Source organism: Mastigoproctus giganteus, chromosome 10 (genome assembly GCF_048544385.1).
Source record: "Mastigoproctus giganteus isolate SK-2022 chromosome 10, ASM4854438v1, whole genome shotgun sequence".
NCBI classification, from domain to species: Eukaryota; Metazoa; Arthropoda; class Arachnida; order Uropygi; family Thelyphonidae; genus Mastigoproctus; species Mastigoproctus giganteus.
In genome coordinates, this window is record NC_143584.1 from 22,058,628 (window position 1) to 22,083,158 (window position 24,531).

A 24,531-nucleotide genomic window follows, 5' to 3' on the forward strand; every position below is an offset into this window, starting at 1 on the left:
ATAAAAATTCTGAATATGCAACCAATTAATATAGTGATTTTAATTTTTCCAAATGGACACTGGCTACAATGACCTCTGCAAAGCAGAAACCTTTACACAGTGGACACTTTCCTCTGTCCCAATGATGTCTGCTTTAGAATACAGCTGTAATACATTTTTTTCAAAAAAAAAAATTAAAATAAATAAATAAAATAAATCAGAGGTGTCACTATACTTTTGTTTCTTATATGACATTGTATATGAAGTAGCTATAAAATTTTCATGTTAAATCTTGACTTTATAAACCAAGCCTACCCATCTTTCACGACCACGTACTAATAAGGAACCCTAAGGATAATGAACGAACGGTAAAACATTATGCAGCAAAGAAAATTTTAAATGAAAAATAAATAGCACTTTATTCACATATTAAAAGTGAAGAATGTTTTTTATTCCTGAGTAAATGAGTGAAAAATCACATAGAACATCATGTGCTCCTGTGGAACAAGTGAATACACATAGCCATCTGATGTTGACTTTTAAGCACACATCATTAAATTTGGTAGGTCTGTAAATGAAAAAATAATATACTTGCATATTTGAAAAATAACAGAAACTTGATTCTTAACTGGGGTGTTGAGTGCTACACTGATATGGTAGCAATTACCAAAATGGCTGGCTAGGGGAAGGGCACTACAGCATAAGCAAATAAGTAGCACAGAGGCAACTTATGACATTGCATCATAATTTTAGAGGTCAAAACCACGTAAAAGGATACTTGTCTTTTTTTAGCAAACAAAGTTTGTTTTTGCTAATTTTCCCAAAGTATATGCAAGTATTACCAACTTTTTAAGTACAGGTCGACCATCACTAATCTGGCCACTGGTAATCCGGTTCCACTGCTAATTTGGACATAATTTCAAATTTCCCCAGTCAGTGCACCGACCTGCCACTACTGTTTTGGTGGCGTTGGTTGCAGCATCAGCTGTTGGCGTGAACTTGTAAATGCTGGCAAGCCATTCCCACTTGTTTTTCTGCATTTATTATTATAACCTGCTCAACATTTAGCCCCAGCCACGGTTCCAATGCATAAAGGAAGTGCCTCTCGTGGTGTAAAGCGTAAACACCATACATTGTCCATAACAGACAAAGTTGAACTTCTGAAAAAACTCAACAGCGGTGTGTCTGTGAGAAGTTTAACTCTGCTTAATTGTAAATTCCAGCAATTTCTCTCAGTTCCTCTTATTTTAGTAATTTTCTTTTAGCCATTCCTTTTTAGATTTTTTTTTTTTTTTTACAACACACTTGTACAAACCTGCAGAAAAACACAACACAATGTGATGGATAATACAGCACGCTGATAAACTTGTTTTCACAAAATCTCTAAAAATACTGTCAAACTTATTGCGACATTTGAGAGTTTATTTTATTGCAGTGCTCGCCGCTCGTGCAACAAACTAATCACAAATGACCTTCATATGTATGCCGTAATAGCGTCACACGTATATGGCTGACACGGCTTCTCAAGATTTAACCTACTGTCGCATATATGTGGCCACGCTGGCCAACATATATGCGACATAAAAAAAGACTTTTTTTTTTGATATTTTAAGCAAATAAACGACAACACTGACATTACAATATTTATTTTAGAATTACAAATCAAATTATTTGCTAAATATCTTTTGGCCCCTGGGGAATTTTTTTCTTATAAACTAGCTTGGCAGTCAACGTGTTAAAGGTAGGATGAGGTGGTTAACTGTTGGGTAAACTGTATGTGCTGAAATAACCACCGGTGATCCAGCAAACCCACTAATCCGGCACCCCACATGCCCCAACGCTGCTGGATTAGTGACGGTCGACCTGTAACACCAAATTATAAAATCTGAAACATTATAGAATTAAAATAATATTAAGCATTTTAAGAATTAAGAATTTTAAGCATTTGCTATTTTATTATTAATAAATCATACTTACAGGAATTCTTGACCGGACAGTACTCAGTTTGACTATATTAGACTTTCCTTCTCCATTCTGATCAAAATATTTTGAAAAATCCTTTGCTTTTAGAGTGACTGCTGTAAGCATAGAAAGAAGCATCAAACAATAATGTATAGTAAATTTTTATGAAAAATGAGGTTATTTACTAAAATATTAGTCACTGTTCATATTAACTTTTCTGCAATAGATGTCAATTTTCTTTCTACAATTACTATGACGAATTTTTCTAAAACGAAAAACCTAAAATGAAAAACATTACTTATATCTGTGTGACGTGGTGTCACACAGATATAAGTAATGCGGAACTGGAATTTGGGGAATACAATGTGTATAGAATGGATAGACAGGACAGGAGGGGAGGAGGGGTTATGCTATTAGTTAAGAAACACATAAAGTCCAAGGAAGTGAAGCCAGTCGACATCGATGGATAGGGCAGTGTCGAGTCAGTTTGGTGTGACATAAGCATAGGGAAATCAAAATTGAGAGTAGGAGTGTGCTATAGGCCTAATGACTCTGATGAGTATAATAAGATATTGTACAGGGAAATAGAGTGGGCCAGTAAATCAGAGAGTCTTATAATGGGGGATTTTAATTTCCCAGATATTGACTGGAATTTGTGGGTTGGTCACTCGCACACTAGCAAGGCTTTTGTGGATTTATTGGATGATTGTTTTCTACATCAGCATGTTCGTGAGGCAACAAGAGGGAGCAATACTCTTGATCTGATTATCAGTAGTGATTCTTCATGCATTAAGAATCTGCAGATAAATGAACCACTAGGTGGCAGTGATCACAGTGTGTTGAAGTGGGATTTACTCAAGGAGGTAACTACCATCAGAGGTAAAGGGAAGGGTTTTTGTTTTCGTAAAGGCGACTATGATGGTCTGAGACAGTATTTAAATTCTATACAGTGGGAACAACTGATGATGTTACCAACAGCAAACTCAAAATGGGAAGCATTCAAGGAACTAATCTTGGAGGCTACCAGGCTTTACATACCAACTAAGAAATATTGTTCAAGGTTTAGGCCTAAATGGTTGTCAGATAAACTAATGAGACATGTGGCAGAGAAGAAAAATGCATGGGATACATACAAATTAATGGGTGACATGGAAGCCTATGATAGATATAAGTTGGTCTGTAACCAAGTCACAAAGGAGATTAGGCAGGCAAAGGCAGACTACGAAAAATGCTTGGCAAAGGATGCAAAAAAAAACAGAAAAGAGTTCTTTACATATTTAAACTCAAGAAGGAAAGGGATGAATCAGATTGGTCCACTGGATATTGATGGTTCAACAGTTGAGGATCCTGCTCAGGTGGCTAACAATCTAAACGAGTACTTTGCATCTACATTCACGCACGAGGAGTTATTCAGGAAGGAGAATGATGTAGGTAAAGTAAACATTAGCAGTGAGCTGGATGATTTTGTAATAACTGAGAGGAAAGTGGAGGAGAGATTGTTGAGGATAAACATAAAAAAGGCACCTGGGGTGGATGGGATCTATCCAGTTATATTAAAGGAGGCAGCAAAGGAAGTAAGCAAACCCCTAGCCATAATTATGAGAGCTTCTTTGGACTCAGGAGAGGTACCCATAGACTGGAGATGTGCAAATGTAACCCCAATTCACAAAGGAGGATCAAAGGCTGACACAAGTAATTATAGACCTGTTAGTTTAACTTCTGTTCCAGGTAAATTAATGGAGGCACTGGTTAAAGAAGCACTGCAGGATCATCTAGACAAGAATTCAGTTATAGCTCAGACGCAGCATGGTTTTGTTAAGGGCAGGTCTTGCCTGACCAATTTGATTGGATACTATGATGTAGTCACAAAAGAACTGGATGCAGGGAATAACTTTGATATTATATATTTGGATCTTAGAAAGGCTTTTGATACTGTTGCACATGGAAGACCGCTGCACAAATTGGAGCAGTGTGGCATTGGAGGCAAATTGCTGCTATGGATAAGGGGATGGTTGAGTGGCAGAAGACAGAGAGTGGTAATCAATGGACACTGCTCAACGTGGACTAATGTTATTAGTGGAGTTCCTCAGGGTTCAGTGTTGGGTCCGTTGTTGTTTTCGATGTTTATGAATGATATTGATGATGGGATATCAAGTTTAATGTCCAAGTTTGCAGATGATACAAAGGTTGGCAGGGTTGTTAAGGACACTACTGACGCTATGCTGCTGCAACAGGATCTGGAAAGGTTGAACAGATGGGCTGAGAGGTGGCAAATGAAGTTTAACATTGACAAATGTAAAGTACTACATATGGGAAACAGTAACCCCAGAGCAACATATCAACTCTGCGGTACTACACTGACAGTGGTGGAGAATGAAAAGGACCTGGGGGTAATTGTGCAGGCAGATATGAAGTTCTCTGAGCAGTGCAGACGAGCTGCAAGAGTAGCTCATGGTGTCTTGTCAATGATATACAGGAATTTTTCTAGCAGGGATAAGGAGGTGATTATTCCCTTGTATAAGGCAATGGTTAGGCCACATCTTGAGTACTGTATACAGGTCTGGAGGCCTCATTTCAAGAAGGATGTAGAGTTGCTGGAACGGGTACAGAGAAGGGCAACAAGATTAGTGAATGGAACAAAGGGTTGCTCTTACGAAGAAAGGCTTAAGTTTTGCAAATTACAGAGTCTGGAGACTAGGCACCGGCGAGGTGATCTGATAGAGGTGTATAAGGCTTTGAATGGTTTGAGCATGCTCAATGCCAATGGGATTCTTCATCTTGCTCAGAATAATCACCTCAGAGAGCATAAATTCAAACTGAGAAAGGACGGATGTCGGATAGATGTGCGGAAATTTGCCTTTGGCCAGCGGGTGGTTGGTTGGTTGGTGGAACCGACTTCCATCACTTGTTGTTGAAGTTGATAGCCTAAACAAATTTAAAGCTCAATTGGACAGGTATTTCGAACGAACGGAGGGGTGAAATGGGAGTGGTGTGTGTTTTTTTTTTTTGGCTGATGCTGAATAAGCTTGCTTTCTTGCATCATATGCCTCTACTAATGCTAATGCAAAACATAACCAAAGAAATTTTGAATATGAGCAGTATTATTAACTGGATACTCGCATTTTTGAATGAATAGCATACTTATATACTTGAATATTATTTTTTTTTTTTTTCAAGTTTAGGGCTAACTCACCAAGGTACACTTAATACTATTAATACTAATAATAATATATGCAATTTTAATCTGGTTATACACATTTTTCATAGAAATGCATGAAATTTATCAAATAATCTGAATTAGCTGTATTAATAATTTTGTTTTCTACTTAGATTCCTTGGACCTAAGTTATGCAATAATTTACCCAGTTGCCTTAAAATATTTCCCCCTATCATACTCTTTCATGTCCCGGAGGATCGGATTGAAAAGATATGTTTCAGCTGAAGATATGTCCCATAATCATCATTATCAATAATATTAAAAAATATATATGCACCTGAAGTCTCCTCCTCACCTACTAGCATTAGTTTGTGCCTGTCTTAAAATATTTTTTCATCCTTATGAAATGTACGAGGGCTGCTCAATAAAGAATGAGCATAATTTTTTTTCACAATATACCTTTATTAATCATCTATATCTTGATGGTCCCTTTAACAGTAGTCCCATTGATGAAATGCACTTACTCCAATCCAATGTTTCTGCCATTCTTCAAGAACATAGTGGAAGACATTTTTTGACATGCATTTCAGAATTGCCTCTGATGTCTTTACAACTTCTTCTGATGAATGGAAATGTTTTCCTCGCAACTCCTACTTTAACTTTGGAAATTAAAAAAAAAAAAAAAACATATGCAGGGTGCAAGGCAAGGGCTGTAAGGTGAATGAGAAACACATCTGACATTAATGCTGGCTAAGTACTTGATGACAGTATGAGCAATGTGAGGTCTCGCATTGTCGCTATGCAGCATCCACCCACCTGTGTGCAGTTGTAGTTGTTTGTGAAAATGTGATCTTGCAAAGTGTGCAGTACAGTTCAAGATCCCGTAACAGATGTATGACATGGCACAGCACAACATGCTGTTAAACTATTCCTTGACTGTCAAAAAAAAAAAACACACACACCAGATAACTATAACATTTCCTGCAGAAGCCACAATTTTTTCTTTTTTCAGTGTTGGCAATGCCGTAAACTTCCCAACAGAGCTTTGTTGCTTACTCTCCGGGTTAAAATGATGAAGCCACATCTTATCCATCAACATCACCAAGTGCAGAACCACACCATCTTCAGTAACCATCCATCAAAGCTCCTAACAAACCTCCATGCGAACTTGCTGTTACTCAGGTGTGAGTAATCATGAAACCCAGTGTGTACAAACACATCATATGCAAATGATCATGAAGAATACCGTGTGCTTTCGACTAATATTCTTAACATCTCTCTCTCTCTCTCTGCTAATTGCCTTACTGTTATATGATGATCTCACACAATTACAGAAGCAGTGGTTATGGTTTCTGTGGTGACAGCAGTGGTTGGAGCTCCAGGACCACCAATTTTTGTGATTGAATCATGTCAACCTTTAAAACTCTAAACCACCTATGAGCTGAAACACTTCTTTTAACATTTCATGCACTTCAGGTGATCTTTTCTTTTTCTTGAGACAGAAACAAAATTTGAGAGCAGCATACTGTTCCTCGCATGTCACATCGATTGTTAAACAGGCAAAACTGAACTGACATAAATTTAGCAAACTGCCAAGGTCATACTGTGCACCAAGTCAACTGTGCAGTTGCTTTATGATGCTGCTTGGTTTGTACAGTTGTCCATGATAAACTATGACCATCCTTTATTGAACAGCCTTTGTACATTTCTCTTCATATATGTATTACAGTTCACCTAATCATTTTAGAGTTTACTAATTATCTGTATTTCCTAATCAACCTGTCCATGAGTAGTGGCTCATGGTTTGTTTTTTTGTTTGTTATTTGGTTTTTAGGAGCATTAGCAACTAAGGCCATATTGCTCTGGGATATGCGGTGGTCATTCCCTGACCTTTCCGCATCCTCGGTATTTGGTGGTGACGGGCTCGAACCCCGGTCTAATCAAGAAGCGTGTGCTACGCACTGCTGCTCCTTCCCACCTGGCTACGGCAGTGCCACGAGTGGCTCATGGACAGGTTGAAGGTTTACAGTTAGCAGCAATGAGCATTGATATTAGACAGTACTCAGTTTAACTAAAACTCAGTTTGACGTTTATGTTCAATGGTATTTTCTTGTGTACATGCAGGATTTCATGCATAGATGTCATCATCACTATAGGGCTTGGATGGGTTGGGTTGAGTTGAGTTGAGTTGCAGAACAGTTACATTTCTGAGTAGCTCAGTGGTTTAGACACTTGGTGTTTTGCTGTACCTTCACATGGTTCAGATATGTGTACTGAATATATTTATAGTTTAGCTATAAATTTAAAACCATTCTTGTAATAACAATAATAAGTAATGATTTTTGAAATTAGAAAGTTTCAAAAATTAAAATGCAAGTTTCAATCACCACTATTCTTTATACCACATGTTGCCACTGCTTAATATTAAGGATTAAAGTCTTCTCTAATGAATGCAATTTGTGAGATTAGTTAACTATATTCCAAAAATATCTTCCATAAACACTTCCAACAGATTGGCAAGCATCTTCAGAATGGTACAGTTAAATTTGTGCTGTTATTGTTATTGTAATTGTTTATATAACAAAGTTCAGTACAACATACAAATAGAACTCCACCTTATAAATAATTACAGCACAAATATTAACTTAGTTTGATCACTATATCTAGTGTAACCTGAATTTGAACAGTTCTAATATTATGTAAATGTCAATATTGATAAACACTAAGTAGTTCACTCTGAAAACATTATTTAGTCTCAGCTATGTTACAAGTGATCTTTCATATTTTAATGCCTAGCTACTTTGACATGGAATGGCAACAACACACAGCCAAACTAATAATATTTTAGAACAGTACTTCCCAACCTTATCTGGCAGATCCCCCCCCCCTCCATGTTTGTGCAGATTTTCAAGCACCTCACAGCATGGATTAGTTCATCAGATAACTGCAACACAAATATTTAGACATCATTACACCACACTGCTGGTGCAATATAGATGAAGCAGTTTTTGCACCAAAACTACAAACAACAACAACACATTACTGTATTGTTAATTTTTCAAAAAAAGTTAAAATATAAATTATATTAATATTAAATTAGTATAACTTTATAACCTATTTTAAAAAAATAGTTATACTATATATATTATACATTATCTACAGAATATATGAGAAAGATGTGGTCCTCTCTCAATTTGATAATGACTTTGCTGATATTTTGCAATTTGGGGACATTAACGAACTTATTAATTAAAGAAATATCAGTGGTGAGATCAGATCAAAAATGCACTAAGTACAAATCCCAAAATAATAATCACATCTATCTGCATATAAGTACTGAATGTTCGGAAGTCTCATTTTAGGAAGGATATTGATCTGTTGATATGGGTGCAGAAAATACCAAGATTAGCAAGGGGAACAAAAGAGTACTCTTAAAAAGACTTCAGTTCTGCAAATTGCAGTGTCTGAAACTATCAGATCTTCGCCTGCGTGAAGATCTGATTGTTTAAAGCTCTGAATGGATTGGGCAAGAAAGTTGATGCCATCCTTACCCTAGCTCAGATAACACATAAGAGGGCACAAATTTAAACTGAGTGCAGGATTTATGTGCAGAAATTTGCTTTCAACCAGAGGGTAGTTGACTGTTGGAAGAAACTTCAATTTGGTGTTGTGAAAGTGAGTAGTCTGAATAAATTTAGGGAACATTAGAGAAATTATTAGAGGGGATGGACAGGTTCTGGGGGAACGTTTTTATTGGCTGATGTTGTATAAGCTTGCTTGCTTACTTACTTGCATTATTTGCTAAACTAATTAAAATTCCAAATTCAAAAGCCTGGAGACAGCAAAGTGTCCTTTTTTTCTACAAGAGGGGTTACTGTAAAGAATTTTTATCTTGCGCAAATTTGCACTTTTTTTTTATTTATGAAAACCCCAAATCCCGGTCTAATCAAGAAGCGTGAGCTACACACTGCTGCTCCTGCCCACATGGCTATGGAGGCACCACAGAGGAAGCAATATTTGTAATATGCTTGTGCCAAGAGAGATTAGAAGTCAGGGTAATCCCCAAAAGAGATATATCATTTTGCCTAGAAATTGGAGTGTCACCAAAGATAAGCATAGGAGCAGAAGAATCCTTTTTGCGAGATATAAGACAAGACTGAGTTTTAGAAGGATTGAAATAAACTAAGTTGTCTTTGCCCCAAAGCGGGTAAAGACATCGGCATTTAAGGAATTGGTAGCGGATATTCTAGAGGTTGAAGCTGATTGAGCAGGGCAAGGTTTCCCACCCAAAATGGAAAGTGGAATGCAATATGCTATCATCAGCAAAACTATAGATAGGATTTCCGATCAATGGAAGAAGGTCGTTAATATACAAGAGGAAAAGAGTGGGGGAAAGAACTGAACCTTGGGAGACACAAGCATTATGGAGAAGTTATAAGATAGAGAGCCATCTACCATTGCCCTCAGTGAGCGGTCAGAGAGAAAACTGGATATCCAATTACAAAAAACAGTTGGCAACCCATAAGATGGAAGCTTGTTTAAAAGACCTTTATGAAAAACACGATCGAAAGCCTTTGAGGTGTCAAGAGCAACTGCTTGTGTTTCACCGAACTTTTCCATTGAATTTGTCCACAAATAGGTAACATAAGCTAGAATATCACCAGTGGATCTACACTGACGGAATCCATACTGGCGATCATTGATCAGACGGAAGGTTTCTAGATAGTTTAAGAGTTGGCAGTTAATTGATTACTTTAAAAAAAGTAGAAGTAATTGCACTGGGACAATAACTGGATGGAAGGGATTTGTCACCCTTTAGGGAACTGGCTGGATATGAGCAAATTTCTAAGCAGAAGGAAAAACACCTTTGGAATTAGAAAGTGAAAAAAGGCGGCAAAGAAGAGGAGTTAGCTCAGGTTTTGATAACAAGTGGAGAAATACCATCAGGACTTGGAGCTTTCTTAGCATCAAGATTGGTCAAAATCCTTCTGACAACCTTTTGACAGAAGACCACAGGAGGCATTGAATGGAGCATGCTGGGAATGGTGGGAGGTGTTTTACCAAGATCCTTAATACATGAGTTGGAAGAAAAATGAGATGCTATCAGGTCAGCTTTATCCTTGGCTGAAGTGACAACAGAACCATCTGGTTTTGATAGAGGTGGGTGCAGCGATGGCCAATAGCTTTGGCAAGAGACCAGAATGCTCGGCTACCATTAGGGCAAGAAGCAAGTTTTCTACTCTTAACTTGTTCAAAATCTAGTTTGGACTGGTTAATAACTGCTTTACAATTGTTGCGAGCTCTGGTGTAGGCAGAAAATGAAACTGAAGAATTGGAAACAAGCCAATTACGATATGCAACATTCTTTTCTTGAACAGCTTTAGTACATTTATTGGAAAACCAAGGTTTAGATAAAGGACGAGATTTTTAGGTGGAATGTTGGAATTAAGGATTCCATTCTTGCAAGAATAATTTCACTGACACGATCTGAGCAAACATTGACAGATTTTCGAGAAATTGAAGCTGATTGAGCAGGACAAGGTTTCTCAAAATGGAAAGTTGAATGCAATGTGCTATCATCGGCAAAACTATGGATAAGATTTCCAGTCAATTGAAGAAGGTCATTAATATACAAGAGGAAAAGAGTGGGGGAAAGAACTGAACCTTGGGGGATACCGGCATTAGTGGAGAAGTTAGAAGACAGAGAGCCATCTATCATCACCCTAAGTGAGCGATCAGAGAGAAAACTGGATAACCAATTACTAAAAACAGTTGCCAAACCATAAGATGGAAGCTTGTTTAGAAGACCTTTATGCCAAACACGATCGAAAGCCTTTGAGATGTCAAGAGCAACTACTTGTGTTTCACCAAACCTTTCCATTGAATTAGTCCATAAATGGGTGACATAAGCCAGAATATCACCAGTGGATCAACACTGACGGAATTCATACTGGTGATCGTTGATCAGGCGGAAGGTTTCTAGGTAGTTTAAAATTTGGCGGTTAATTGATTTCTCCATTACTTTAGAAAGAATAGAAGTAATTGCAATGGGACGCTAATTGGATGGGAGTGACCTGTCACCCTTTTTAGGAACTGGCTGGATATGAGCAAATTTCCAAGTAGAAGGAAAAACACCTTTGGAATAAGAAAGTGAAAAAAGGCGGCAAAGAATAGGAGTAAGTTCAGGAGCACAGGTTTTGAGAACAAGTGGAGAAATACCATCGGGACCTGGAGATTTCTTAGCATCAAGATTAGTCAAAATCCTTCTGACATCCTTTTGACGGAAGACCACAGGAGGCATTGAATGGAGCGTGTTGGGAATAGTGGGAGGTGTTTTACCAAGATTGTTAATGCATGAGTCGAAAGAAAAATGGGATGCTAGCAGGTCAGCTTTATCCTTGGCTAAAGTGACAACAGAAACATCTGGTTTGGACAGAGGTAGGAGCAGAGATGGGCAAAAGTTGCGGCCAATAGCTTTGGCAAGAGAACAGAATGCTTGGCTACCATTAGGGCAAGAAGCAAGTTTTCTACTCTTAGACTGTTCAAACTCTAGTTTGGACTGGTTAATAACTGCTTTACAATTGTTGCGAGCTTTGGTGTAGGCAGAAAATGAAACTGAAGAATTAGAAACAAGCCAATTACGATATGCAACATTCTTCTCTTGAACAGCCTTAGCACATTTATTGGAAAACCAAGGTTTAGATAAAGGACGAGATTTTAAAGTGGAGTGTGGGATAAAGGATTCCATTCCTGCAAGAATAATTTCACTGACACGATCTGAGCAAATGTTGACATCAGAACTTTTGAAACAGTAATTCGTCCAAGGAAAAGAAGAAAAGAAGTCTCGCAGGTCATCCCATTTTGCATTCTTGTAATGCCAAACAACACAAGGTTGGGGAATAGCCATGAGATAAAGGTTCCATTGGAGAAGAGACAATCACCAAGTTGTGATCTGAAGTGCCTAAAGGACCTCTCACTTCGACTGTGTACTTAGAAGGGTTGTTTGTGAGAAAAAGATCAAGCGTATTGGCTGTATGGTTAGGTTTGTCCAGTATTCTGGTAGGTAAATGAACAATCTGTGCAAGGTTGTTCATTAAGTAATTTCAAAAGCCTCAGGATCACAACCAGCTGGGTCTGTGTGACTAGAAAATAGAAGCCAGCTGGAGTTGTGAAAATTAAAATCACCCAAGGAAAATTACCTCACTGTTAGGAAAGTTGGACTGGAGAAAGTCAATTTGCAAAGAGAGGAAGTCAAAGAGTTCCAAGTGATTAGTGAAGTTGGGAGAACAGTAGTGACAATAGATGCATTTGACAGAATGAAGTTGTTGTTGTTTGGTTTTTAGGAGCATTAGACAGAATGAAGTAGAGAGACTTTAAGCCAGAGAAGATCAAAAAGAGGAGATTCCAAGTTACCCAGTCTCTGACAGGGAATATCAGAATGGATATATGCACAAGTACTATCTTTGAGGTGAAAAGATTCATACAGCGAATAATTTGGGCATCTGAGATGAGCAGTAGTTGAATCAACCAGTAACTGAGATTCAGTCAGAAAAAGCACATAGTGTTTGGCAGACTGCAAGTGGAAACGGACATCGTTGAGATTAGAATTGAGACCACGTATATTTGTGAAATGAATTAGGAAGTGCTTGGGAGGTTTAGATCTTTTCGCAGATAAGCTTTCTCTATTAGTTTGACAATTCATGGTGTATTCAATAGTAAGAAAAAGTGGGTGGGACATGCTGTATGAAGTAATGAAATTTTTGGATATGGCGTACACATGGTAAGAATATACCCAGATCCTTGATATAACGTGGCCTCGACAATGCTCCCCGCATACACACTACTCGGACTCACTCCAGTCACCATCTGGCAGAGTAGAGGTAGCAAGATCATACACTAGCTGATCCGGAAGCCTCCTAGAGAGTTATCAATAGGTTCGGTCCGGTGTACTAACTAGTGGCCGGCCTGCGAACACCGTTTTAGAGCTGTACCCTCGAAATGTAAGGAATATTGGATCTCACCACGATGTTCATCATAACCTCAAAAGTCATCAATCATACTGCATGATGGAAGAGATGGGGAAGGGTTGACCGGAACTTAGCTCTAGAGACTAAACATGGATTCCACCACTTCAAGCCTCCAATAAGCAGAGTGGTGGTATCTAGAGCAGCAGAAACAGAATGACTATGAGTCAGAGAGTGGAGAGACTCTGTTAGATATGAATTATTAATTAACCTAACTGCCCTCTTCTGAGTGGAATTTAGACATGTGAAAGAGGTTTTGGGGGCACCGCCCCCAGATGTGGGATTTGTGATTTGTACAGCTGTTTGGAAGAAAAGTAATTCTGAGAGCAAAAGAGGAAACCCAGTTTTTCAGATGCAGAGGAAGCAATATTTGTAATGTGATTATGCCAAGGGAGATTAGAAGTCAGGGTAATCCCAATAGAGATATATGATCTTACCTACAAATCGGAGTGTCATCGAAGATAAGATCAGATGGAATGTTTCTTAGATAGTTTAAGAGTTGGGGGTTAATCGATTTCTCCATTACTTTAGAAAGAGTAGAAGTCAGTGCAATGGGACGATAATTGGATGGGAGGGATTTGTCACCCTTTTTTAAATGTGGAAGGAGAAAATTTGATTCTGTGAGTATGTAGATGGACAGTAAAAGGAATTTCCAAAGGATTGGAGCAGAAGAATCCTTTTTTACAAGGATTGCAATCAACTAAGTTATCTTTGCCCCACTGTAGAATTACCTGGTGATCAGCATTCAAGGAATTTGTAGTGATTATTCGAGAAGTTAGAGTTGTTTGTGCAAGGCAAGGTTTCTCAAACTGGAAGGTGGAATGCAATGTGCTATCATCAGCAAAACTATGGATAGAATTTCCGGTCAATGTAAGAAGGTCATAACCAGTGGGAGAAAGAACTGAATCTTGGGGAACACCAGCATTAGTGGAGAAGTTAAAAGACAAAGAGCCATCTACCATCACTTGCAGTGAGTGGTCAGAGAAAAAACTAGATACCCAATTAAAAAAACAGTTCGCAAACCATAAGATGGAAGCTTATTTAGAAGACCTTTATGCCAAACATGATCAAAGCCTTTCAAATGTCAAGAGCATCTGCTTGAGTTTCACCAAAATTTTCCATTGATTTTGTCAATAGATGAGTAACATAAGAGAGAATATCACCAGTGGATCGACACTGACAGAATCCATACTGGCGATTGTTGATCAGATGGAACGTTTCTTAGATAGTTTAAGAGTTGGCGGTTAATCGATTTCTTCATTACTTTAGAAAGAGTAGAAGTCAGTGCAATGGGACGATAATTGGATGGGAGGGATTTGTCACCCTTTTTTAAATGAGGAAGGAGAAAAGTTGGTTCTGTGAGTATGTAGATGGACAGTAAAAGGATTTTCCAAGCAGAAGGAAAAACATTTTTTGCTTAAAAATTTGCTGGAGCTTTCTTAGCATCAATCTTGATGTTAAGAAAGCTTCAGCAAAATCTGCTGACATCCTTTTGATGGAAGATCACAAGAGACATTGAATGGAGTGTACTGGGAATGGTTTTCCATGATCATCAATACATGAGTTGGAAGAAAATTAGGATGATAGCAGGTCAGTTTATCATTGGCTGAAGTTGCAATAGATGAGTAGAAGTGGCAAATGATGAGTTGAAAGAAAAGTAAGATTGCTAACAGGTCAGCTTTATCTTTAGCTAAAGTGGCAATAGAATCATCTGGTTTTGACAGAGGCGGGAACAGAGATGGGCAAAAGTTTCAGCCAATAGCTTTGGCAAGAAATCAGAATGCTCGGCTACCATTTGGACAAGCACATTTTCTACTCTTAGCCTGTTCAAAATTTAGTTTAGACTGATTAATAAGTCTTTACAATTGTTGCAAGCTATGGTGTAGGCAGAAAATGAACCTGGAGATTTGGATACATGCTAATTGTGATATGTAACTTATCTTGAACAGCCTTAGCACATTTACTGGAAAAAACAAGGTTTAGATAGAGAATGAGATTTTAAGGTGGAGTGTGGAATAAAGGATTTCATCCTTACAAGAATAATTTCACTGACATGACCTCAGCAAATGCTGACATCAGAAGATCTGAAACAGTAATCTGACCAAGGAAAAGAAGAGAAGAAATCTTGCAGATCATCCCATTTTACCTTGTAATGCCAAACAACATGGGGTTGACAATGGCCACGAGAGAAAGGCTCCATTAAAGAAGAGACCATAATCAAGTTGTGCTCTGAGGTGCTTAGAGGATCATTCACCTCGACTGTGTACTTAGAAGGGTTGTTTGTGAGAAAAAGATCAAGCGTATTGGCTGCGTAGTTAGGATTACCTGGTTTTTTTGGTAAGTAAATGAACAATGTGTAAGGTCATTAGTAACTGCAAAAGCCTCGGCATCTCGACAAGCTGGGTCCATGTGACTAGAAAACGGAAGCCAGCTGGAGTTGTGAACATTAAAATCACCTCACTGTTAAGAAATTGGACTGGAAAAAATTAAGTTTCAAAGAGAGGACGTCAAAGAGTTCCAAGTGATTAATGGATTTAGAAGAACAATAGAGGCAACAGATGAATTTCACAGAGAGATTTTAAGTCAAAGAAGATTGAAAAGAGGAGATTGCAAATTACTAAGTACATTCTGACAGGGAATATCAGAATGGACATATGCACAAGTACCACCTTTGAAGCGAAAGGAGTCATACAGCAAATAATTCAGACAACTGAGATGAGCAGTGGTGAAACCGACTGATAATTGGGATTGTGTCAGAAAAAGTACATGAGGTTTGGCAGCCTGTAAGTGGAAATGGATATCATTGGGATTAGAACTGAGACCACATATATTTGTGAAATGAATGAATGAGGAAGTGTTTGGGAAGTTTAGATCTTTTTGCAGATAAGTTTGTTCTATTAGTTTGACAATTCATGGTGTATTTAGACGTAAGAAAAGGTGGCGATGACATGTACGAAGTAATGAAATTTCAGGGAATATATCCATCTCCTTGACATAACGTGGCCTCAACAATGCCCCCCCCCACATACACAGTACTCGGACTCCCTCCAGTCACTATCTGGAAGATTAGAGGTAGCGAGATTATACACTAGCTGATCCGGAAGCCTCCTAGAGAGTTACCAACAGCTTCGGTCTTGTGGACCATCTAGCAGCTGGCCTACGAACACCATTTTAGAGCTGTATGCTTGAAATGTAAGGAAGATTGGATCTCACCATGATGTCCATCATAACGTCAAAAGACATCAATCATACTGCATGATGGAAAAGATGGTGAGATTGTTGGGGAGAGTTTCTGATGATATTTCATTTTTGCTAGTCATTTATATTCAGGCATCAATCATATTACCTGATGGAAGAGATGGAGTTGTTGAGGGGGGGGGGAGTTCCCGATGATATTGTTTTTGCTAGTCATAATTTATATTAGAGTATGTTCAGTTCTTATTGACCTTTCGGGATTGTTCGCAAGGCTGAATTGAGAAGAAAATGTTCTAATTTAATATTTTTGCATACCATTCCAAAGGATCTCGTGTATTCCCAGGTTATGCATGCCAATAATTGAATATGATCAATCTAAACAGCTAGCATTAGGGTAATTGCATAAATATAAACGGAACATCATACAGTAATTAAATACAGTGTTGGCTATCATATCTTAGCTGCTATTATTACTTTTAAAGAACAACGAAGAGTCATTATTTCCCTCCATGGAATTTCTCTTCAAGTATTTGGGATTCGCTTATTCTGGATGGTAAGGAAGTTCAAATTATCAATTCATTTTTCTCTCCTAGCATGCAGTAGTTTAATTGAAATTGGAATTTGCTTACTGGGACAGTTAAAAAGATATGGATCCATTGGAAAGAGTGCAGAGAAGGGCAAGAAGATTAGTCAGGGGCATAAAAGGATACTCTTACCAAAACTTCGGTTCTGCAAATTGCAGTGTATATGGAAAACAGATACCTGTGAGGAGACCTGATTGAAGTGTCTAAACAGTTTTAATAAACTAAATGCTGATGGAATCCTTACTCTTTCTTGGGTGACACACACAGGGGACATAAATTTAAATTGGAAAAAGATAGTTACTGGATATGTGTGTAAAAATTTCCTTTTGGCCAAAGAGTACTGATTGTTGAAATAAACTTCCATATCCATGTTGTATAAGTGAGTAGTGAATAACTTTATAAGGATTAGATAAACTCTTAGAGGATATAAACAGATGAGGCAGAGTATCTATTTTTGGCTGTTGCTGTATCAGCTTGCTCCTTTGCTTCCTTTTGCCACTACTAATCTAGACGTAAATAATAATTAGATGAGTAATTCGTTAGAACAGTGGTTCCAACCTTTTCATTACCAAGGACCCTTTTATTATTGAAATTTCTCCGCAGACACCATTTTATTTAAGATTCTGTCCAACAGACTGTTTTTATTAACTAATTATTAACATTCTTTCCTATTTTTCACTATAAAAGTTCTGAATTTCATCAAGTAACAAAAATTAAAAGAAAACTAAATTTAAAAATCATGCATCAAAAAATCTGCAAACCATATAATTTACCAAAATGAAAATAGTTCCTGAGTACTAACTTCATTTCTCCCCACAAAATTCCAGACACAACAGGTTGTGAATTTCTGTTCTAGAATAATCTTTTGGAGATATTATCTACTCACTAATAGGTATACTTACTGCTATTAGAAGATGGAGTAAAGCTAGCAAAGATTTCTGATGAGGGTTTTTTCAATTTTTCTGCTTGCAATTCTCTGTGAATCATTGCAATTCTCTCAGGCCATTCAGATGGATTCATCTTGCTTTCTACAGAAAAATAATTATGTTATAAATCATTAGAAAAAAGAAATATAGATACAAACTAGAAATCAAGAAATTACAATACTTCAGTGGTATGGTGCATTAGGTAATATAAACTTGTCAGAATCAAGAAAAAAGCACTTCAGCCTACTTTAGAATATCTGTTTATTTCCAGTTGTAAATTATATACATACATAATCACTTGTGATTTATTTAATTTCCAAATGGAAATAAACAGATACTCTAACATGGATTTATGTGCTTTATTCATCTTTTGGTCAAGAAATTATTTTTAACACAATTCTAGTTTAATCTTCATTCTAAAAATCTTCATGAAAGATTTCTTCTAAGATGCCGAACATGATTACCCCATTTCATTCTGAACAAGTCTCTTACTGATTAATAATCAATTAATCAATAAAGAATTTATTGTATACTTATGAATAGCCAATTTGTTTAAAAAAAATTAAGTATGGTGATGAGTATGTTACCACTCTTAATAAGTATGCTCTCACATTGAGTGGTGACACTTTATTTTATTTTTCTTTTTTAAAATTTTTTGTGCAATGTGTAAAAATAAATATATAAAAAAAAAAAAAAAAAGAGGAATTAGTCTATAGTGTTTAGTATGTATATTTTTCAGCATTAACATACCTATGAATCACCCATATTATATTATACATACTCAGGGATCACTGAACTGTAAAGACCCCATCCATAACGAACTATGCCACATAGCTCGCAGTATAAAAAGCCGAGCAGCTACCTACACTAGAGCAGTAGTAATTTTCATTTGGTCATGCAAGTCAAAGTGATAAAGTAGCAGTTATGGGACATAATAAGATATCATGGAGTTCCAAAAGGGTATGATTGTGGGAACTCGTGTGTTGAGTGCTTCCATATCAGAAATGGTACATCTTGTTGGTTGCTAACAGCCCATTGTGGTTAAGGAGTGCAAAGAATAGTGTTGAACATGTCAAACCATCTCCCACTGACAGAACCGTAAAGGATTATGCAAAGTGGATTTTCGTGGGGGGCAAGGGGTGCAGCACGTTGTATGGGCTCAAAGGCAGGTCACTGTGTGATAGTTAATATCACAATACAATATGGGAAATAAAAGAACAATACCCAAAATGATGATGCACCGCACACTCAGACATATGGGTTCCACAGTAGATGATCCAAGAGATACCCCTCTCCTTCACTGCTGATCATCATTGACGACGAATGCTGTTATGTCAATAACATGGTGGTTGGACACTGGAAACAAGGGTGCTCCGTCAGATGAGTCTAAATACCTGGTGCAGCATGCTGATGGATGCCTTCGTGTCTGGTGCAAGTAGCTTGAGTCCAGGAAGGTGGCGGTAGTTGCTTAATATGGGTCATGTTTTGCTGACAAGAACTAGAACCCCTGGTGTGTGTGTGTGTGTGTGTGTGATTGTTTCACTGGAGAGATCTACCAGCAGCTTTTAGGAGACCATGTACACTCTGCCATGTTGCATTTCTTCCCAGACAGGACCGGGATTTTCTAAGACAATAATGCACCATGTGATCGGGCACATGCCATGCATGGGTGATTCGAAGAACACAGTGAAGATATTGCCCATCTTGATTGGCCTCCAAATTCAACTGATGTAAATCCAACTGAACACCTGTGGAATGTTTTGGAATGGAAAGTGAGGTGAATAGACATGCAACTGTGATCTATTCTGACTCTGCGGAAAGCCCTGCAGGCAGCATCATTGCAGATCCCCACAAATGTCTTCAGACATCTAGTGGAATCAATGACTAGACAAATAGCAGTCATACATGCCCAACATGGTCATAATTCAGCGATCACTGTGTGTGTGTGTGTGTGTGTGTGTGTGTGTGTGTGTGTGTGTGTGTGTGTGTGTGTGTGTGTGTGTGTGCATATACATATATATAGTGAAATGAAATATAGTAGACCCTTTAAAATACAGCACCCTATGGGATTGAAAAGTACTGGATTTTAAAATTTTCCCGATTTTTAAGAGGGGTATGCTTAGCGGTTGGGCAGTTTTGGAGAAGCATATTTCAATGAATATTAATCCCTAACAACTGAGCATATCTGTAAACATTTATAGTGGTTAAAAAGTAGTGCTAGTGGTTACAAATGTAAACTAATAGCAATAAACAGTCACAGCAAATGTTGTCATGTATATACTGTAATGCCAATTTTAAATGCATGCCTAGGACACTATAAGAGAGAATATCAATTTTTATAATGTATTTTTTTAGAAAGTTTTATTTTTAAAATTTTGAACTAAAATCAGATCCCTATTAATTTATTTCTTTTGCATAAAGGTGAAAGGAAAGGAAAAGGGGAAGCATTTTTTCTCTTTTTCTTTTTTAAATTTAAGATGTGAATGTTTATTCTTGCATCATTTTACCACTTATAAGCAAGTTTTAAAATTTTTTGTTGCATTATCTCAATCTCTTTAATATTCTATGTTGTTTGTCATGGAATAAGTAAAATACACAGGCTGAGTTAGGGTAACTAAGAGTAAGAATATGTGCATGTATACTTGCAAGTACACTAATGCTAGGAGCATTGTAAATAAATTTGATGAATTTGAAGTATCGATTAAGTCATCATAGGCAGACATTGTAGGGATAACGGAGACATGGTGTCACTCAGACATGAGCGATTCTGAATTGAATATGGGGAGTACAATGTATATAGGAAGGACGGAGATGACAGGAGGGGTGGAAGGTTATGCTCTTAGATGTGGGTGACCACTGAAATGTTGAGTCCGTCTGCTGTGAAAACAAAATTGAGAGTAGAAGTGTATCACAGGCCTAATGATTCTGATGAGTACACCAAACAGCTATACAGAGAAATAGAGTGGGCCAGTAAATCAGATGGCGCCTCCGTAGCCAGGTGGGAAGGAGCAGCAGTGCGTAGCACACGCTTCTTGATTAGACCGGGGTTCGAGCCCGTCACCACCAAATTCGGAGGATGCGGAAAGGTCAGGGGATGACCACTGCATATCCCGGAGCAATATGGCCTTAGTTGCTAATGCTCCTAAAAACCAAATAGCAAATAGCAAGTAAATCAGAATTTCTTATACTGGGGGGATTTTAAATTTCCAGATGTTAACTGGAATTTGTGGATTGGTCACTCACAATACTAGCAAGACTTTTGTAGATTTTTCGAAGACTGTTCTCTACAGCAGCATGTTAGACAAGTAATAATAGGAAGCAATACTCTTGAACTGGTTATCAGCAGTGATTCTTCATGCATAAGAATCTGCAAGTGAAAGACCCACTGGGTGACAGCAATCAGTCTACTGATGTGGGATTTACTCAAAGATGTAACTACCATCAGGGGTAAAGGGAAAGGTTTTTTGCTTTCATAAAGGTGACTATAGTGGTCTCAGACAGTTTTTAAATTCTATGCAGTAGAACCAACTGATGTGTTACCAACAGCAAATTCTAAATGGGAAGCATTCAGAGAAGTAATCATAGATGCTACTAGGTTTTTCATACCAACAAAAAATACCGTTCAGGGGTTAGATCTAAGAAATGGATGCCAGATGAACTACTGAGACTTGTGGCAGAGAAGAAAAATGCAAGGGACGCATATAAATTAGTCTGTAATCAAGTCACAAAGGAGGTTTGGCAAGCTAAGGCAGATTTCTGGAAAAGAAAACCAGGAAAGACTTCTACTATGCTTATATTAACAGTAGAAGGAAGGCACTGAATCACATTGGGCCACTCGATGTTAATAGGTTAACTATTGATGACCCTGCTCAGGTGGACAAACTGAATAGATATTTTGCATCTACATCCACATGAGGAATTCTTTAGGAGAGGGATGCCAGAAGTTTATCAAAGTGCTAAATGACTTTGTGATAACTGAAAGGAAAGTGGAAGAGAAATTGTTGAAGCTGAACATAAAAAAAGTTGCCTGGGATGGATGGAATCTATCCAATTGTATTATGGGAGGTCCCTATGTACTGGAGATGTGCGAATGTATCCTAAATTCATAAAGGGGGATCAAAAGGTGATGTAATTACAGACCTGTTAGCTTAATGTCTGTTCCAGGGAAAATAATGGAGTCACTGGTTAAAGAAGTAATGCAAGCCCATCTGGACAGGAATACAATTATACTGCAGTCGCAGCACGGATTTGTTAAGGAATGGTCTTGTCTAACCAATTTGACAGGTTATCATGATGCAGTGACCAAGGAACTGGATGCAAAGAAGAATTTTGATATCATACACTTGGATTTCAGGAAGGCTTTTGATACTGTCACACATAAAAGACTTCTGTACAAACTGGAGCAATGTTGTATCAATTGCAAGTTACTGCTAAGGATAAAGGGATGGTTAAGTGGAAGAAGAAAGAGAGTGGTTATCAGTGGGCACTGCCCTTCGTGGACTAGTGTTATTAGTGGAATCCCCCTGGGTTCAGTACTGGGCCCACTGTTGTTTTCAATATTTATTAATGATATTGATGAAGGTATATCAGGCTTAAAGTCTAAGTGTGCAGATGATACAAAGGTTGGTGGGGTAGTTAACGACAGTAATGACGGTATACTACTTCAACAAGACCTAAAAAAATTAGGTTGACTAGCTGAGAAATGGCAGTTGAAGTTTAACATTGACAAATGCAAGGCACTGCATAAGGGTAGCAGTAGAAAATGAAAAAGACCTGGAGGTAATTGTGCAGTCAGATATAAAATTCTCTGATCAGTGTAGACACACTGCCAGCATAGTTCAGGGGTTTTGTCAATAATATACAGAAACTTTGCTTGCAGGGATAAGGAGGTGATTTCTTTGTATGAGGCCATAGTTAGGCCGCATCTTGAGTACCGTATACAGGTCTGGAGGCCTCACTTTAGGGAGGATGTAGATCTACTAGAAATGGTTGTAGAGAGCGGCAGCCAGAATGGTGAAATGAACAAAAGGGTGTTCTTACCTAGATAGGCTTCAGTTCTCCAAATATTAGAACTTTAGGGACTTCAGGAATTTGCAGAACTTTACAGATGCACTTGCAAGGAGATCTGATCGAGGTGTTTAAGGCCTTGAATGGACTGAGTAAGCTGATTGTTAATGGCATTCTTTCTCTTGCTGAGACCTCACACACAAGGGGACATAAATTCTAGTTGAGGAAGGATGGTTGCAGGATAGATGTGCAGAAGTTTGCCTTCAGCCAGCGGGCGGTTGATTGTTGGAACAGGCTTCCATCTGTTGTGGAAGTGGATGGGTTGAATAAATTTAAGGAAGAACTAAACAAATTCTTGGAGGGTATGGATGGGTGACGTGTGTTTTTTTTGGCTGATGCTACATAACCTTGCTTTCTTGCAGCACTTGCCACCACCACCATTATTACTACTAGTAATTAATTTTGAAAGCTTATGTGTCCTGTTTTGTTTTAACAAAACACTTAAGGTGTCATATACAAATATAATTGGTGCTCCAACCCTGTCTTTATACAGGGTGTCTCAAAAATACACGGCATAACTTCAGGAATGAGTTCCTCATATGTAGACAATAAAAATATCAACCTAGGTCAGGAAGTGCTTGGTTTCCGAGTTTTGAAGGTCTGTCTATGACATTTAACTGTTCACATCACCTTGTAGTAATTGTTCAAATTGTCCACCTTATGCCTGAATACAGGCCTCACATCGATGTCTCATGGACTCGTCAAGACGATTCCAAATTCCTGGCATGTTTCGTATTGTCTCATAACCTGCCACAATTCGATTGTGGGGAGTTTCCACATCAGCTACTGGAGTCGAAACACTAATGACTTTAAATGGCCCCACAAGAAGAAATCTAGTGGGTTTAAATAAAGTGAGCGTGGAGGCCAGGCAGTTGGTCCACCTCTACCTATCCACCAACCAGGAAACCTTCGATTCAGGTAATTGCGGACTAGGTGGCTGAAATGTGCAGGAGCGCCATTGTGCATGAAGTGTGCTTGTTGACGAATGATCAGTGGCATGTCGTCCAAGAAATCAGGCATGTTGTTTTCCAGAAAGTTTCTGTGCGCCTGCCCCGTGAGTTTGTTTGGAAGTACATGGGGCCCAAATAACTTATCACCAAAAACACCCACCCTGATGTTGAGGCCGAACCGCTGTTGGTGATGTGATGGAAGAACTGCATGTGGGTTTTCCTTAGCCCATACATGCTGATTGTGAGAGTTTTGAATTCCGTCTCGTGTGAACTGTGCTTCATCTGTGAATATCACTAAGGCAGGAAAGTGAGGAGTTGTACCACTGCTACAAGAACCACTGGCAGAATATTACTCGCGCAGGGTAATCTGCTGGTGACAAGGCCTGTACCCATTGCAGATGGTAAGGATACAGTTGGTGTTCTCGCAACACTCTCCAAATAGTCGAACGTTGAACAGCCAGTTGCATTGCTATTCAGTGTGTGCTGATTCCAGGAGTGGCATGCACAATATCCAAAATCTCCCCCTCTACTTCACAGAAGTCATATATCTTGGTCATCCTCTGTCAGAAGCACAAGGTGTAAAGGTCCTATGTTCACAAAAGCGATGATGGATACCTTCAAACGTTTTCTTGTCTGAACATCTTCGTTCTGGGAACCTTTCATGGTACAAATGACGAGCCTCCAGAG

The 24,531-nt window shown here is 38.2% G+C and overlaps 1 protein-coding gene across 1 annotated transcript in view; it reads right to left on the reverse strand.

Annotated features, from left to right (window-relative positions):
• The window catches only part of LOC150078848 (mdm2-binding protein-like), a 162,582-nt gene that overhangs the window by 44,476 nt on the left and 93,575 nt on the right, over nt 1-24,531 (reverse strand). Inside the window, exons 13-14 of the mRNA XM_090382857.1 lie at nt 17,804-17,929; nt 1,957-2,054 (exon numbers count right to left, since the gene is read on the reverse strand). Coding sequence (XP_090238983.1) covers nt 1,957-2,054; nt 17,804-17,929 — 224 coding nt within the window. The remainder of the gene's footprint in view (nt 1-1,956; nt 2,055-17,803; nt 17,930-24,531) is intronic.